The sequence below is a fragment of the Leptonotus elevatus genome, chromosome 7 (genome assembly GCF_054856555.1).
Source record: "Leptonotus elevatus isolate MCC_2025b chromosome 7, RoL_Lele_1.0, whole genome shotgun sequence".
NCBI lineage: Eukaryota > Metazoa > Chordata > Actinopteri > Syngnathiformes > Syngnathidae > Leptonotus > Leptonotus elevatus.
In genome coordinates, this window is record NC_141245.1 from 25997162 (window position 1) to 26014919 (window position 17758).

At 41.8% G+C, this 17758-nt stretch overlaps 1 protein-coding gene across 1 annotated transcript; it reads right to left on the minus strand.

Moving 5' to 3' along the window:
• Window positions 1-278: 278 nt before the first annotated feature.
• LOC147171690 (scaffold protein ILK) lies at window positions 279-17129 on the minus strand. The gene is made up of 13 exons (XM_086081163.1): window positions 16996-17129; window positions 15497-15693; window positions 9050-9215; window positions 8114-8209; window positions 7919-8015; window positions 7759-7842; window positions 7284-7369; window positions 6326-6435; window positions 4880-5007; window positions 4677-4798; window positions 2939-3038; window positions 1581-1711; window positions 279-1351 (listed from the first exon to the last, which is right to left on the minus strand). The coding sequence occupies exons 2-13, from the start codon at window positions 15583-15585 to the stop codon at window positions 1202-1204; spliced, it is 1359 nt and encodes a 452-aa protein (XP_085937289.1). The 5' UTR covers window positions 15586-15693; window positions 16996-17129; the 3' UTR covers window positions 279-1201.
• Window positions 17130-17758: the final 629 nt, after the last annotated feature.

Here is a 17758-nt window from a genome sequence, read left to right on the forward strand (position 1 = left end):
GCGGAAACGCAAATACTGGCGTCGCAAAACGGAAATGGAAACAAAGTTGATGGGTGAAATCCCGGATGTCCCGCCCATATTTTAATGTCATGCTAAAAAAAAAATCAGTGTGGAATTTGGATGGGGTTAAAATAAGTAGTTTCGATTTTAGAATATGATTGTAGCATAAGGTAGAAAAACTGAAGTGCTTTGAATAATTCCCTTACAGTAAATACACTGCCAACTGTAGGCCACAAGCTTTTTTGCAACTCTCACACAAAAAACACACAAACTCTTGACATGATTTACTATTTAATATTTTTATATAAATACATTTGTATACTAAGTTGCTTTTGATTTTGGCTTGGACGCAAAGTAAGCAAGCTGTTGTAGGCACAGAAATGCAGAGAGAAAATATAATGGTGTGCTGGATGCAATGGGAAAAAAAAAGATACAACCATGATGATTTACACAAAAGTAAACTGTGTGTTCTTAGTTTGATGGCCACAATTCAACAATTACACTCATGTTTCCTCTCAGGCACTTTTAGACATGTAGAAATATTAATTAAAAACATATTTGGGTCAGATTTTCAAGTGAAACACACAAACAAACAAAAACGGATTCTGTGATAGTCTGTACACAATTTTCGGTGTGTGGGAAAGTAAAAAAAAAAAAAAAAAAAAAAGAAGCTCCACTCATTACACTGAGAAATGCTTTGCCATGCTTTGCAAAATGCTGCCGCGGCAACTCATGCTGGGATAATATATCTTAATCTGCCTTGAGCATATCACTGGTGTTCGGTACAATTTGGTAAAGTTTTTATTTTCCCACAAATCCATGCTATTGAGTGTTATTTTATTTCACTTTAGGGTTGTACAAACGTGCCGTTTTTTGGAGTCTCCTGAAAAGTGATGATTTTGGAGGATTCCGCCTGACGCCAGTGATATACAAACACCATTCAGATCCAAATAAAAACCCGTCGATGCCCTCCACAGGTTATTCAGCCATTTGTAATCAGTCCTTATGATTACAGTGCGCATGTACAAAACGTATATAAAAAAAAAAAAAAACACACAACACTGGAAGAAGAAAAATAAACGATGGCTGCTGTTGGTGTTGTAGTGGTGACGGTGCTCAATGCTGCAGTAAGAAAAATAGTTTAAGGCTACATCCCGCGGATAAGAGGTCTGCTTTGCTTTTCTTTTCTTTTCTTTTTTTTTTACTTGTCCTGCATTTTCTCCAGAATAGGCACAATCATGTCAAACTTGGGCCTCTTGGCCGGATCCTCGTTCATGCAGATCTTCATCAGCTTGCAGATGTGTGGCGAGATGCCGGGAGGAATGGTGGGTCTCAAACCCTCCAAGGCAACCTGGGGGGGGGGGGGCAATTACAAACATTTTTGGTGGGCGCCAATGGGTTTGTCAACAAAATCAATTTTACTACTCCACAATGATGTTAAGAGCGTGACATCACTAATCACCCGTTTTTGGTTTAAACATGTAAACATGGACAGGACGGAGCAAAAACGTGGTGAACTTGCATTAAGCTGTAAAAAAAAAAAAAAGGGATGATTGACACTTCTCATGCTCTTTGCTAACCTTCATGCCAATTTCCATGTTGGAGAGGTCGGCAAAGGGCACCTCCCTGGTCACCAGCTCCCACAGCAGCACGGCGAAGCTCCACATGTCCGCCGACCGCCGGTTGATGTCCTCTGGCTTCTTCTGCAGGGCTGTCAAGAACGAAGCACGCCAAGAAATCAGAGCCAGTGCGCGGGTGTACCTAATCTTGCGACTCGTTAGCTGTCTTGTAATGCACGAGTATAAATACTTTAAAAATTGGAGCAGGCATTTCACGCATTTGTAGTTTATAGGGCCCGACCGATTAATCGGCTAAAAGTACCCTCAATGCACCATTTTGCTGCTTGCGTAGCATTAGCAACTAGCAAGTGTGTCGCGTATGTTATTCTGTTGTCCCCCAAACGTCCTTTAAGATGTTTCATGACGTCCCAGTTGGAGTAAAACTAAACACACAACAATAAGAATAACATCCAATGTATGCTTAAATGCAAAACATGCTTCGTTTTTAAAACATCGCTAGCCTATAGCACTAATGTTAAAAACGAATGCAAACTGAGAGTTAGCATCGACTTCGGGAGCGTTTTTCCTTCAAATAAATATTCACACACAAATGCTGCGGGAACACAAACCCACAGGTGAGATAACGCTATGCAAAGGTCTACAAATTACCGCTAGATGACATATGTGCCACAAATAACCACATATCCAGTTTTGTTTTTAAATTATTATTATTATTATTATTAATATGATTGCTGTCGTAATGTAGTGGTAGAACATGCATCGGCATTCCAAATGTAATAATTATTATTAAAATGATAATAATAATTATTATTATATGATGTCAAGGCATTTGTGTGACAAATATTCACAAAAATAAATAAAACACCATATAAAGCCTTGACATAATTTGAATTCCTTGGATGAAAATATAATAATAAAAAAAAAAAAAGATATAAAAACTATTTTTTTTTTTTTTAAGTAGTGAAAACAGTTACTTTACCTGGTAACGAGTTACTTTTATTATGAAGTAATTCAATTACTAACAGTTACTTTTTTAAACAAATAATGAGTAACTATAAGCAATTACTTTTTTTCAAGTAACGTTCCCAACACTGCTAATGTAACGACCTAAGGAAACCGTTGAAAAATAGTTGATAGAAAACGTGTTTGAGGCAGACGTGGCAGACGTGGCAGACGTGGCAGGAGCGCTGGTCCGGAAGAGGCGCACTGTACACCAAGTCCATTTTCTTGCTAATCACTTTGGACAAGACATCGCTGGAGGACATCGTTACAGAGATGACATTTTGCTCGTCCTCGTAAAAGTGATCATTCATGCTCAAGCTGTCACTTTGGATGCGTGTGTGTGCTGCATCACGCACCCTCGGGGGCGACCCAAGCGGGCGAGTACATCCTGCCAGGACACTGAAAGGAGAACTTGACGTCCGCCATGCTGATCCTGGCAGTCATGTCTTCATCGATCTGCGGATAAAACAAGAGGGAGATGTCTCTCCTGAGTGAAAAGAGACGTGGAACGGATTTTTTATTTTTATTTTTAAAATTTTTATGGACACCAAATGGACAAAAGGTTTTGGGACACACCATTTTCAACAGGAAGAAGATAATCCATTGTCTACGATTTTGATAACTTGATTATTTTTCATGAACAATTATTCCGTTAAAAACTCATTTTTGCACTTGCTGTTGATTGAAGATGACATCACCATTGCTAGGTAACGACCAATCATGGCTCAATTTGCTGACCAAACCCAGGAAAAGGGTGACATCATCTTCAGTCGACAGCAAGTGGAACATGCGTTTTTAAAAAAAGGTATTATTTGTACATGAAAGATAAATGAAGTTATCAAATTCATTGTGGACAAAATGCTCACTTTTTAGTGCTGAAAATGGCTCGATGAGTCAAACATCCTCTTAAACTAGCTACATGATCAGATTTGCCAAAAGTAAAAGTTTGTGAAAATGCAGAGTCTGGTAGGATATGACCACTCCAACCCGAGTCGTACAACACACCAACAATTTTGAAAACTGGGTTTTGGCTTCTGGAGAAATGGACTTGCTTGTGTCAGACTTTTTGGGGAACATTTTTGCGTGCCAAGAAAATCTAGTGAAAAACGCCTGCATAATAGACTTTTTTTTTGTCTCCCTTTTACATACAAGAATAACATGTAATTGCAAATCCACTACAGTAGGTGGCAGTGGCTCGCATACAACCATTTTTAATGACAAATGATACTATAGTCGCAGTAAAGAGTCTGTGGGGGAGGCGTGAATTTCTTTTTTTTCCTAATTCCTAAAATAATTGCAAAGCACTGTATTAGAGTTGAACTGCAAACCATTTCATGATTTTATTTTGTATATCATAGTTTTGATGATTAGTGGCCAAATTTACAATCTCATTACAAAGTGACTTCATACACAAATGAAGTAAGAATTTGCCCTCTGAGAAACATTTTGACTTTTTTTTTTTTTATACGGTTTTAATAATGAACTTTTCTACAATACAGAAAACCGCCCGACCCCCGTTTATCAGGAATGATATAACCCGCAATAGGTGACAACCTGCAATACCATACCAAGAAAATGTTTTAATTGTATTCATATTTATGAAACATTTTTTAAACAGATAGTAAATGTATTTACACACAAAAAACAGATAGCAACCACAAAATGTATAGGAAATGCCGTTCATATTGTAGTGTCTGTACGTGCTCATTTGCTCCCAAAAACATATAAATATGTTCTATTTTAAATATTACCAGTGTCCCAAAGACGTATTTATAAGTTGTTTGTTTTTTTATGCTAGAGCAGGGGTGGCCAAATTCGGTCCTCGAGAGCCCCTACCCAGCCTGTTTTCCATGTTTTCCCTCCTTCAGTGCAGCTGAATCCAATGATCAACTCATCAGCAAGCTTTGCAGAAGCCTGATGATAACGATCCTGATCATGAATCAGGCGTGTAAAAGAGCTGGAAAAACACATTGGTGACTACGGCTCCCCTTTCCCACATGCGAGGGCATTGGCACCAGTCAGTAAACTGCGGAAACAGACGGAACTCCGCCGCCGCATTTCTCAAGCTTCGCCCGCAAGCGACGTGCTTCTCACCATGATGCTCTTGCTGTTGAGATAGTGCCGCGGGATCATGGGTTCCAGCGTGTGCAAGAAGGCCATCCCGCAGGCGATGTCCAGAGCAAACTTCACCGCTTGCGTCTGGTCCACCACAAAGTCTGACGGCGGGAACGACACACAAACACGTCGGGCGAAGGTCAATTCAAGGTCACGTCGCTCCGTCGCAACAAAATACTCACTGGTGCCCTCGTGCAGCACGTTGTAGAGGGAGCCGTAAGGCATCCAGTGTGTGATGATGATGGGGTGCGGGGCAGGTGGAGACTGACACGCTCCCAACATGGGGAGGACATTCGGGTGGGAAAAGATCCTGGCATGGTGACGAGGACGACAACAACACGGGACAGCTGACATCAACCACAGGCGAGAGACGCAAACGGACAATACTTTTCAGCAAGATGCCGCATGTACTTCCCGGCGGCGTCTGCTCTGATGGCATCGCTTTTAACGGCAGCAGTAAGAAGATTATATTCTGTCTATAATTAATTTGATCATCTCATTATTTTTCAGCAAAAATGAATACCTTTTAAAAACACATTTTGCGCTAACGTCACATGACCAAAGCCAGAAAACAGGCGAGCCGTGATTGGCCGAGCACCTGTGATGTCATTTTCAGTCGACAGCAAGCGGAAAAAATGTGTTTTTAATTGCGCATGAAAAAAAAGAGAGATCAAATTAATTCTAAAGATCAGCTCCTTATTGCTGAAAATGGCAAAAACGAATTTTCCTTTAAACAAGGTTTTCGATGTAAGTGTCGGTCAAAAGAAAACGATGCAGTACATTTATCAAAGGGAGATGAAACACTGGCAGTAAGTTCCTATTTCAAAAGGTAAGTTGGTTCAATAGTTGAGAAATTCAGACCAAGGTTTTATTTTAGTTAACGAAAACTAATGGGAAAAACATTTCGTTAACGACATAAAATAAAATAAAAAATAATAAAAAAAATAAATACCAACTGAAACTACATTTTATGTTTACAAAACAAACTAAAACTATAATGATAGCAAAAATGTCCTTCATTTTCGTCTTTGGCAATTAATTTAATGGATGAATTTTTGGGGATGATTTGAAATATATTTGTTTAACCAGAATAAAGATGTTAGAAAGTGCGTCACAGCAGCGACGTCATCTAGCAGCAGCCAATAGAAAAGCGCCTTCAGATGTGTGCTTGACTTTTGGCTCGCCTGCTTTTTCATTTCACTCAGCCCAAATGCAACGCTAAGTAAGAAATGAGTTTCTTTTTTCATTTTACCATGGTGTCCATTAAATATTGCGCACAAGTAATACACATTTAAAAAAATAAAATAAAATAAAACTAATCCTGAAACTAACTAAAACTATGTTTTTTTTTAAATAACTAAAGCTAATACAAACAAATAGAACCACCTTGAAAACTAATTAAAACTAACAAAATAAAAAATAAAAAAATAAACTCAAAACAAAATAAAAAATATAATATAATATTATAATATATAATGAAAATTCCAAAACGATAATAACCTTGGTGGTTCAGACAGAGTTAACATGAATCCTTGAGGTACTTGACGTGTTCTTTTGATGCTGACAACAAACAGGACAAGTGATGATCACGATCACAAGAGTACAGAAAAGACAGGTGAGATCGGCACCTGAGTTTGGGGTACTCCTCGTTGAAGTCCCTGCTTTTCCTCGTGGTCCAGTCGCGGACTTTCAGCACTTTGACCACAATCTCGTTGCCTTGCCAGCGCCCTTGCCACAACTAAACGTCATCAGTAAAACGTTACACACGTTTACGGACATATTGCAGGTACAGCGAACCTTCGCCAATTCACAATTCGCGCTCAAAAGTATTTGCTGACAAACGGACCTCGTCGTGCAATTATGTGCTCTTTCTCTACCAGGCCAAAAATGCTGCGCTCCTTTCTGAGGGACCCGGTTAGCGGACAAAAAGCTAGCGCTGGCTAGCAGCCGACTTGACGACAAACGGCAACTTCATGTTGACAAAACTTTTTTTTTCTTCTATTTAAACAAATCAAAGGTCTGACAATAAAAATTGCATTAGGTCGAGAAATTCCACTGAATATTGACTTGTCTTAAAATTAACTAAAAATAAACACTGGCTTTTTAAGTAAGAAATAAAAACAATGCAACACACCCACATTTGTGTGTGGGTGGCTTTTTTTTTATTTTTACCTCTAGTAACTAAATTACAATTGGAATAGTCTCTACTTGTAGTGCAACTTTCTGCCACAAATAACCATTCAGATGTCTTCATGTTTTTTCGGAGGTATGTACGCGATCTATGTGGACAGGGTTCGACACTAACTTTTGCACTGGTAGCACTTTCAGTTGGTCGCACCTTATCATACGGGTTAGGGTCGCACCAGGAATTTGCATTTTAACATGGCTAAGAGCTCCAAAAAGTAGATTTTTCACAGTGCTGTCCTTTAAAAAGACATTCAAATGATTTGTGTTTCTACTCTTGTGTATATAAACTATGAATTTAAGTCATATTGGGCCTGATGCCGAAAACATTGCGACTAGCGAGGGGTTCACTGTAAAACAGTGGACATAGCATCGATCATCATCGGTCATCAATTAACGTACCTCTCCAGACTGGTTCTCGTTGATTCGAGCCAGCAGGGAGAGCTGCTTATAGTCGATGCCTGCTTGTTTGTTCAAAGTACCGTTGCCTAGAAATGGAAGAAATGGAAACACTTTAACGGAGGGTCACGTGGCAATTTGTTTTTTCATGTAGCTCTACAATTGGATAAAAAAACAAAAAACATGCTAAAAGTAAAAGTCAAGAAATACGTGCTGTAGTATTTGTGTGTCAAATGCGTGCCTTTATTTGTATGCCTGACTGTTCAATAATCATCTGAGAGTGCATTGGTGACTGCGGCTCTCCTTGCCCAAATGCAGCTGCATTTCAAATCCCTCACAGGTCAATTCTTTTTCATTTCACTCGAGTGGTTTAGTATCTGAAGCGCACTTTTATTCAAAATTTGTGCTCACAACACAAAGCAATTAAAAAAAAAAAAAAAGCTAAAAAAGGTAACCAGATTTCGTTTTCTGTACTCACGGGGTCGTGTCCTGGTGGTGCCTTTCCAAAAGGTGTCCTTGAAGGGAATTTTGGTCAAGTTCTGCCCCATTTTCTCAGCTTTTTCTAAACGATAGAAGACAAAATGAACAGAGACCGGACAGGAACGAGTCACGAGTGAGCAACAGGGCTGACGGGATACCTTTGAGGAGCTCTCGCAGGTGAGGTTTGGCTTTGTCCATGGGGGTTTCCCCATATTTGTTACAGATGCTCACCTGAGCGCCGTTGTTCACAAGGTCCTGCGGGGTGAAAAAAGAAAAAAAAAAAAAAAGCATGTCCTTGTGGGAACCGAGCGCTGAACAAATTGCGCTTTGAGGCCACCGGGGGGCGAACTAACCTCTGCCACCAAGTCTTGTCCCCAGAAGCAGGCGTAATGCAGTGGCGTGTTCCCGTGTTCGTTGGCTGCGTTGGTGTCCGCTTTGCATTGAATCAGCTACAAACGCAGACAAGAGATGACACATCAAAGATGGCCGGCCGGTACCGACCGTGTATTCTATTTGGGCTGCATACGGCTCATGCAGCAAGTATTCAGAAGGTGGCAGCGCGGTGTGCCTAATATCAAACCGCAGCGTTTCTAATTCTGACGCGCGACTCACACACATCTGAGACTAACGAGAGCTGCCAACAGTACCGCCACCTGACAGATTACGACAGGTTTACGCGATGTGTTGCAACGGCCCAGTCCGCATTGCTCTGCGATAAATCTTTCTGTATCACTGCATGTAACAACAAAATAAACAGAAACACGCTCTCATTTCTAGCCCCTAATCATAAAATGGCTGCAGGAGGGCGACTCATGATGGTATAGGTCACCGCCGCGAGTACCGATACCTTAAAATAATAACGCTATTGGCCCCGATACCAATACCTGATATCGGAGGTCACTAGTCAGCCATGATCATAGTCAGAATGATACCACCTCTGTCTCATTTTGAGCTAGGAAAAAGTTCAAAATGATCCAACACATAAAAAGCTACAGTAAAGTATGGCTTGGACCCGATTGTTAAATTAGCAAAGCCACATGAAACAATGACGTCCCTTCCAAGCTGTAAAAATTGAAAACCATTTTGAATGGGACATCTATTCTTGCGCAGTCACGTAGACAGACATTTTGCTCACCAGATGGCGCTAGTTTTCATGTAAACACGTACAGACTATTTTTAGCAAGAGATCCTCGTAATATCTGGCTGTGATTTGATGATGCAATGTTAAAGGAACAAGACTCGTGCGTGCGTGCGTGCGTGCGTGCGTGACCCAGTTTTCCCAGCAGTACCTTGCCCACAATGTCGCGATGTCCGTGGCTGGCGGCCAGGTGCAGGGGCGTGTCGTCCCCGCGGTTCATGACGTTGATGCGGGCTCCTCGCATGATGAGCATGTCCACCACGCTGGAGCGGCCCTCCCGACACGCCCAGTGCAGAGGGCTGAAGCCGTGGTCATCCCTGCAACCGCGTCACAACGGACGTTTAGACGTGGCAGGAGATTTGCTGCACTTTGGTGGCTAACTGGACGCATCTTTTTGGAATTTTCATGATCAAACGGTAAGGAGATTAGAAAATGACGGTACCAATCTCTGTAAATTGTCACTTAGAGCCCATAATTCAAATAATCTCATGTGTCAACTTGGCCAAATGGGCCGGTCCCGCATGTCAATTTGGTCAATGCGTCAAACCTGTGCTTTTTGAGGAGGCGCATTAGGGCTGGGTTGAAAAAAGAAAAAGAAAAAAAAATCTGTATCTAATCTATTTTCTTTTCGAGCCTGATATTGATTCATAAAACCATGAATCAATTATTTTAATCTATGCTTTTTCTCCATAAATAATATATATAATAAATAATATATAATAAAATGTGTGTAATGTAATTTACTGTTTTCTTGAAATTTGCTGTTAACATGAATGGGGTTGATACCACGGACTTCCGACGTCCGGGATTTCACACATCAGCCATTTCCGGCCACCGCTGGCCGCGTTCCAATACTCGCACCACCAACCCTGGGCCACCCAACCCGCGCACTCCCGCCAACAGCTCTCTGAAGTATTTTGGACAACTGAGACAGACACACCACTCATTCGCACCCGTCGAGGGGAACGCGCAACCGAGGGGCACAAAGGCGAAAGCACAAGTATTGGGACGCGGCCCACACGTCGCAAATCGGAACCGGAAACAAAGCTGATGTGTGAAAACCCGATAGTCGGAAGTCCCGCCTCTTCTGTGGCATTTACCTCATTTAAGTAATTTAGTATTTTCTTACATTTATGAAAAAGCTGACTTATTGAATATTTTTAATTTATATTAAATATATATATATAATTATATATATATATAATATAATAATACATATATAATATAATAATAAATATATATTTATTTAATTTATATTTACAATTATTGAATTAGAATTATGAAAATACACTGGAACAAAGTGTTGCCTTAATTGTTTTGAGCAGTGTATTTATGTACTGCTCCCAAAACAAATCTGAATAATTAAGGGAACGCTTTTTTGAGCAGTATATTTTCATCTCACCCTCGCTGATGCCAATGCTTGTATAACATTAGTGATTACAACACTAAATCATTTAACCAGTGACTTCCTCCGCAACATATATTGTTTGAGGCGTTTTTATTCATGTCCTTGACATTCAAGACTTGAGTTCCATAATTAATATCGGATCGAAGTGAATCAAAAATCGAATCGATTGAGGAAATTAGAATCGATACCCGGCCCTAGAGAAGGCGTTTGTCGCGCGATATCACTTGACTTTTTGCATCACAATCCACTCGGGCCTCCAACATGACGAGCAACGCCGTTAAGGGGTCCGCCGGCAGATGAACGCCGATTAACTGACAGACTCAATTCAGTCGCAATCCTCCTACGGTCAACGCGAGCTACATCTGCTCTATGTCAACGTGTGATATTTTTCCATCTCAAGTGAAGCCTCAAATTCAAGTCACACATTTTTGCTTCCAGTCGACATGGAGCACAATAACCCCAGAGAGAAGTGAAGGCGCATTATGAAGGAATTTCAAGCCTCCGCCCCCGCCGCCGCCTGCTTCGCTAGCTTGTGGTAACACGTCCTGCATGGTTGTGTCGAGGTCCCGCACAGACCCTTCTCAGTCCCACCACACAAGTCTATCTATGCATCGGGCGGGAGGCGGTCATTTCCTGCCAGACCAAAAGGCCAGAGCCCAAAAACTAATGAGCTCAACTTTGTGAGAGCACAAATCCCCCGGAAGGAAGTCGAATGCTAAGATCTTGACTCCTAACAAAATGATGCCGTGAAGGAGAATCGAGTGGAGACCACCACGGACCAAGCCGATTGGACGATACGGCATCTTTACACATTTGTTTTGACCAATCAAGGCAACGGATGAATATCTCATCTTAGGAAGGGGCGGGGGGAGCACGAACATCTTTACCCAAAATGCACAAAACGCCACTTGCTGCTCAAATTCAACAACGGGGCGTAATCCTGCGAGAACATAATTAATTGCAGCATCCATTCGTCTGTTAGGCTTGTTTGTTGCCATCTGCGCTAATTGGTTGCGCCCTGCCTAAACAACGCCGGATTGGTCCGATCGAAAAAAAGATCGGCTGCAAACGTATCAGCGGTACAAGATGTATTCTCCGGAGTTTGCGAACTCACAAATACCGCGAGAATTCATCTTGCTGGCAAGGTTAGGGTCATGGTTCAAGTAAGAGCATTCAAATAAAAAGTGAAACTTGACAGTTCAATAGGTTAACTTTGCAAATAAGTCAATGTGAGTCTTTGTAAAAGTCTTTGGGCACCCACCGGATGATGGCGTAGACGTACAAGTGCACGAACATTTTTATCAAATTGGATATTTCATCCATTGGGACTATGATCTGTTTTTGCTTCCTTAGAAAGGCGCAAGATTCAAATGCCACTCTCAAGTTAACGCAAATGGCGAGCGAAGATTTTAGTCTGTGCGCAAATGTCAAGTCACCGCAAGCATGAAGCGAGCCCATGTGTCAATTTGTTTCGTCCGTGTGTCAAGTCCAGCCCGCTGTCTTTCAATTAGAGCTATCAAAATTAATCGACAAGTAATTGATTATCAAATTAACCGAAAACTATTTTAATAATAGAGTAATCACTTGGAGCCTTTTTTTTTTTTAAAGTACAGAATAAACACCAATCTTTGGTTAATAAACAACAGTAATCAGGCAAAAAAAAAAAAAAAAAAAGGCTTTTGATTAACACTTTATTGCAAAATTGAAATGAACCAAATTAGCCAATTAATTGATTGAATAATCGATAGATTAATCAATTCTAAAAATATTCGATAGTGACAGAACTCGTGTCAATTCATGTCAGCTTTTGTGCCAATGTGTTAATAAGTCAACCCATGTGTCAATCAGAACATTTGTCAACGCAGCCTGTGTGTCAATTTGGACCAAGTTAAGTTCTTGGAAATCTGTTGTTTTCTGCTAAAACGTGCTCACGGACGAACAAAACAAAATCTAAGCATTTTTCTTCTCCAGTTATCAGCATGGCACTTTCAAGCTCTCTGCTTTCTAATGCCCATTTCCACTGTGGCACGATAGCGAGCCCCCCCGCATTTTAATCCTCCACTCCTGGCTGGCTGCGGTCATTTATTTCCGGCATTTCCACCTGTCGCGTCAACTGGCTTCAGTCTGGCAACCCAACAGCTATAAATCGGCACCGCCTGCCGGCTCTTCAAACGGGCCGGTTAAAGTCGAGGAAATGAGCGCCACTTGACGAGAACGGATGATTCGTTCCGTTTTACGATAAACTTAAAGCAAGTCAACGGATCCCTCTCGACCGCGACACACCAGTTTCTACTGACATTCATTCATTCATAAAACGTGTCAGCTGGAGTTATGGCAACCACTAAATGTCTGCTTCCCGCCCCGCTGACAAAGGGAGTTCTACATAAAATCAGCAATCACCTTGTAAAGCTCCCACCTTCCCAAACAAGAAGCCTTCACTGGGCATAGCTCGGCCTGTGCGGCTACCGGTGCTAGCTTTCCGGCTAAATAAAGACAAGCGCCAAGGCTGCGATGGAAGCACGAAGCCCAAGGAAAACACAACGAAGCGGACGGGCTTCTGCTTAAGGAAGAAATATCTCCAAAATGAGTGAGGAGACCAGAATCCTTCAAGGGCCGCAGCTGGAGATTTGAGTGCAAACTGAAACTTCCAAACCGCTGGAATAAAGAGAAGTGTCGGAAAAGGAGTCATTGGAGGAACGGGGGGGTTATGTGCATTCCACGCACACTTGTCTTGTCTGGCCAAACATGACTTGGACAGCGCTCGTCATCTTGCCAGGTGGGAGCACGAGTGGGGCCGACCGACTGCGTGTTCTTCCTTGTAAGGAAATTCCGCGACGGCGCAAACTGTTAACCTTGCGCTGCAAGACGATTGCTCGCATTTAGTGACTTTTTTTCTTTAAAGCCTCTAAAACACATTACGGTCTTAATCCAAAAGATATAGTTTGCTACTAGAGTAACCCAGAATACAACATTTTTGAATGTGTATTTAATTTTGTTATTCTTTATATTCACAAACAAAGAAATTCCAAGTCCTACCCCAGATTTGTGTGTTTCCTTCTGGAATTGAAATCCATTTTCAAAGCTTTAAGATTAAACAACAAGAAAAGCAGTACATTGTCAAATCTCTTTTCTCGTATGATGCTACATTTGTGTAATATCCAAAAGATAGTTGACCTGTTTTCTTGTATTGTACCATCTTTAAAATGAACAAAGATTTTGTCAGGTATCTTTGCAAGATATGTTTGTATGTTCTAGAATGTAAAGTTGTGTTGCATTGTGCTAATAAAAGCTTTTTTTTTTAAATGATGAATTCTCGCGCTATTTGTGAGTTCACAAACTCCCGAGAATACATCTTGTACTGAGCCCGTTGATGTCCACCGATCAGACCAATCACAGAGCGACATTGTTTTTGGGGGCATGATATGCAGCTTAGCTGTGACAAAACCAGGAAGCCAGCGCCGACGCCGGGGCAAATAAACGAACCCAACACGGACGCTGCAATTAATTCTGTTCTTGCAGAATTAATCACCATTTCCTTGTTGAATGTTGAACAGCGAGAGGAGCTTAGTGCATTTTTAGCTGGAAATGCACTAAGCTCCTCCCCCCCCCCCGTCGACGAGAACGAAGACATTTTCATCCGTGGCCCTGATTGGTCAAAACCAACGTTTACAATATGCCGCATCGTCCAATCATCTCAAAGTATTGTACAGAATGTCCCGCCTTTCCCGAGCAAATCAACACGGATCAGTCCCAGATCGATATATAGGGTAGATGCCACGGACTTCCGACTCCCGGGTTTTACGCATCAGCGCCGTTTCCGGCCGCGTTCCAACACTCGCACCCCCACCCCTGCGCCCCCGCCCATCAGGGCGCCTCAGCTATTTGAAATGCTTCGGACACTGAGACAGACACACGACGCACTCGCAGCCGTCGACGGGAAGGCGCCGAGGTCGTAGCCTCATTACGTTAATTCGATGCAAGGCAATTGCTTTGGAGACAAAAGTGGACAAGACAGAGAGTTGACGGTACTTTACACGCAGGACAGAGAGATGATTAAAAAGTGGGATGCTTTTGGAACTCAACAAGTTTCTTTTCCCCGAGCAAATGAATCGTACAAGCTCAGGAGGCGTCGGCTGCATCGTAAGATTGCACCGACGCGTGACTGCGACGAAGACAGGAAAGTGATGTGAGCTCGTCTTCCCACTGGAGGCCATAAATCAGCAGCTCGACATGCTAATCAGCTAATGGGAAATTCCTGCCGGCTCAGGACGAGCCCGTGTGCCATCCAATGCTGCGGACGCCATCTTTTTCACCGGCATGCGTCTCTGTCCGAGATCTCCTCCACCATCACGGCAAGCTTCCTGCGCTGGCGTCGCGCTTTGTGGAAGGGAATTCCCAACCGATAAACACGAGCTTCCGAGGAAGCGGGTTCAAACCCGGGTCGGCGTCCCCTCAGGGGGCAAACTAAAAGTCGCTGCTCAGTGGAGGCAGTGGCACTTGTGATTATTTGTTTTACTCTTATTTGTTACGCTAAGCGCAAGCCATGCACAAGGCCGGGACGCCGATACGATGATGTCATCAACATGCGCTACCGCGGTAAGACGGTAGATTTAAAATCTCTACCGTCGGCAAGACGTACACCTTATATTAAATATACCGTTTATATCGCCCAGCCCTATCATCAACATCTTATCTGATCACAATGGCAACTCCTGCAAGTCTCTGGGCAGACTAGATTTGGGTTCGAATTTCCCGCCTTGGGGCTGCGGATGTGACGTCATGTGCACATCCACGCATTATGTACGTGAAGAAAGGTGTGCAGTTTCATTTTTGGGCAAAAGGTGGCAGTAATGACTCAAATTTGAATTTTCTGCAGCTTGAAGACTTTTAAAAGATTGATTTTAATGTCAATCAAGGCTGATTATTTTGACATTCATGGATTTAATAAAACTTTTTCAAGGATACACCGGAACTCTGAACATCCACATGAAAGTGGACGACAACGACGACTCAGCAATTTACCACTTTAAGGAGGTAGAAGACCACTTTAACAATGCGAATATAATCTGGCTTTTCCCTTCCCGTTTTTCACGTCAGTTCAATTTCATGTAAACAGCATTGAAGCGTCAATTTTACAGCTAAGGAGGAAATCATTCCTTTTGAAAGCACCTACGCCAGACGGCATCTCACCCTTGGTTGAGGTCATTTTCCGTGTTGTCCAGCCAGAGGCGCACGGCCACCGCGTTGCCTTCTCGACACTGCGTGAAGATGTCGTCCATTTTGGGCCGTCCGACGTTAACCCGAGCGAAACGACGCGGAGCTGACGTGCAAAGTCGTAGGTTTCATCCGTCACGATTGCTGAGCCTCGGGTGGGCACTCGCACCGGCCTGAAATGGAAAAAGTTGAAAGAATTGAGTCAGAAAAAGATAGTCTGGCAGAGACATACGGCCTTCAAATAAAGATGTGATATGCGATGTCCCGCTCCACTGGGAAAATGGCATTTTTCGTGTGACATCGCTGGTGTGGTATGTTTCTTATCCTAAATTGATGGATTGATGACAACGACGACAGTGCAAGTTATTGAGACACACAACCAAAGTTGACCTGGCCTGGTTGAAATGGCCTATGGAGGTAAGCAACAATATATCTGGTACACATGATTCCATTGACGACCACTTAAAATATCTGCCAAACTTAAATACACGTTTGAAATATTTTTGATTTAATAACTGACTTGTATTTTTATTTTTTTATGTGTAGCATTTTAAGATTATTCAGTGAATAAGCACTATTATACATATTTTGTATAAATATTTTATGACATTACAGGATGAACTAATCATTCAAAATGATATAACATAGAATTAAAGAGAATAAGGAAAGATTCTTCTTTAATTTGGCTAATACTTAGGTACTTTCTCAAACTTTCATCCAGCAACTAACATTTTTCTTCTGCTAGTCAATCATATTGTTAAACAGGAACATGTGCATACATTAAAAATAAAATCATTTGAGATTGTTTATTCATTTTCAATTGCATAATGGACTCAAGAGCAAAACAGCTCAATTTGAGGCACTTGGTGCACTTCTTTAAGCAGCTTGGCAATTTCAATCACTTCAACAAACACGTGTAAGTATTCTCAACTTTGTTTGTTGGTCATTTAGGGCCATTTGCAAACACATTCAAATATTTTCACGTTGTTGCCTCCTCAAAAGGGGGAATTGTTGTTTGTCTCTAACAGTCACTTAATATACTTAGCTTGACCCTTGAAAATCATAAAAAAAAAAAAAATAAGGCCATTTTTTTTTTAAGTGTAAAGAGCATCCAAATAGTCAAGCATTGTTGATAAAAAGGTGAGGTTTAATGACCATATATCTTGCTAGCAACGCCTGTTATCGAGCATTCGTACTTTAACACGAGGGGGGGCTAACTTGTTGATTCCCACTCGACACAGACGTAACGTGGACCGCTTACCCTAAAAAAGAAAGCAGTCAACAACATCACACTGGAGAAAAGAGGAAGCAAAGAAAATGACATTTTGGCAGCTGTAGCCTAGCAAGCTTTGAGCTAACCTCCATTCTGGATGGTACGTTGCTCTCCTAATTGTGAGCGACTAAAATCGGCGTCAGTTAAACAAACGCGACGGGCGACTTGATGTCATTCAAACAAACAAGAAGCAAATACTTACCAAATGTAAAGGAGTGAAAGGAAGCCTCGGGAGAAGTTTATAGCTATAGCGGTGTTCTTTTGCGTCTCGGAGAGACTGAACGGTGCCGACTGCCGACGTCCACACCCTCACGTAAGAAGGCGGCCGCAGGAGGCACTACGCCCCCCGCAGGGCATATTGAGCACTGCATGAAATAATATACCTTCGGGGGATGGATTATTTATAGATGTATGCATGTATGTTATTAACATAAATTAATTCGAAATTGTATTGGAAATTAGAGTTCTTCGATTCGTTTTACACTGGGAAGTAATGATTAAAAATTTAACTGAAATTCGATTTTTTTCCATCCGCGTTACAGATACTTTGATAATAATAATAATAATAATGTAGCAAATAGAAAGACGTTGTTTGCTGTTGAAATGACGACCCCCAGAGTCCCACCACTGATTTGAATATATGACTGCATAGCCGATAGCCCACACACGCCCGTGCAAGCCGTTGTCAAATCACAGGGCGGCCATCTTGCTCCTCCCATTTCGCGAGCAGACTACTGTAAATACCGGATACGTACGGATTAGACATATACAGCTTGTAGGCAGTTAGTATAGGGCCGGGGATGTCACTATTTTCTAACAAGTAAAAAAAAAGAAAAGTGGACGGTATGTGCTGCTTTGAAGACCCCCTTTTCCTTTTATCGCGCAGTTCCTTAGACCCCAATATTAGATTACAAAATAATATAATTTATACATGTATTTAAGGCAAGCTGTAAAATGTCTGAAGT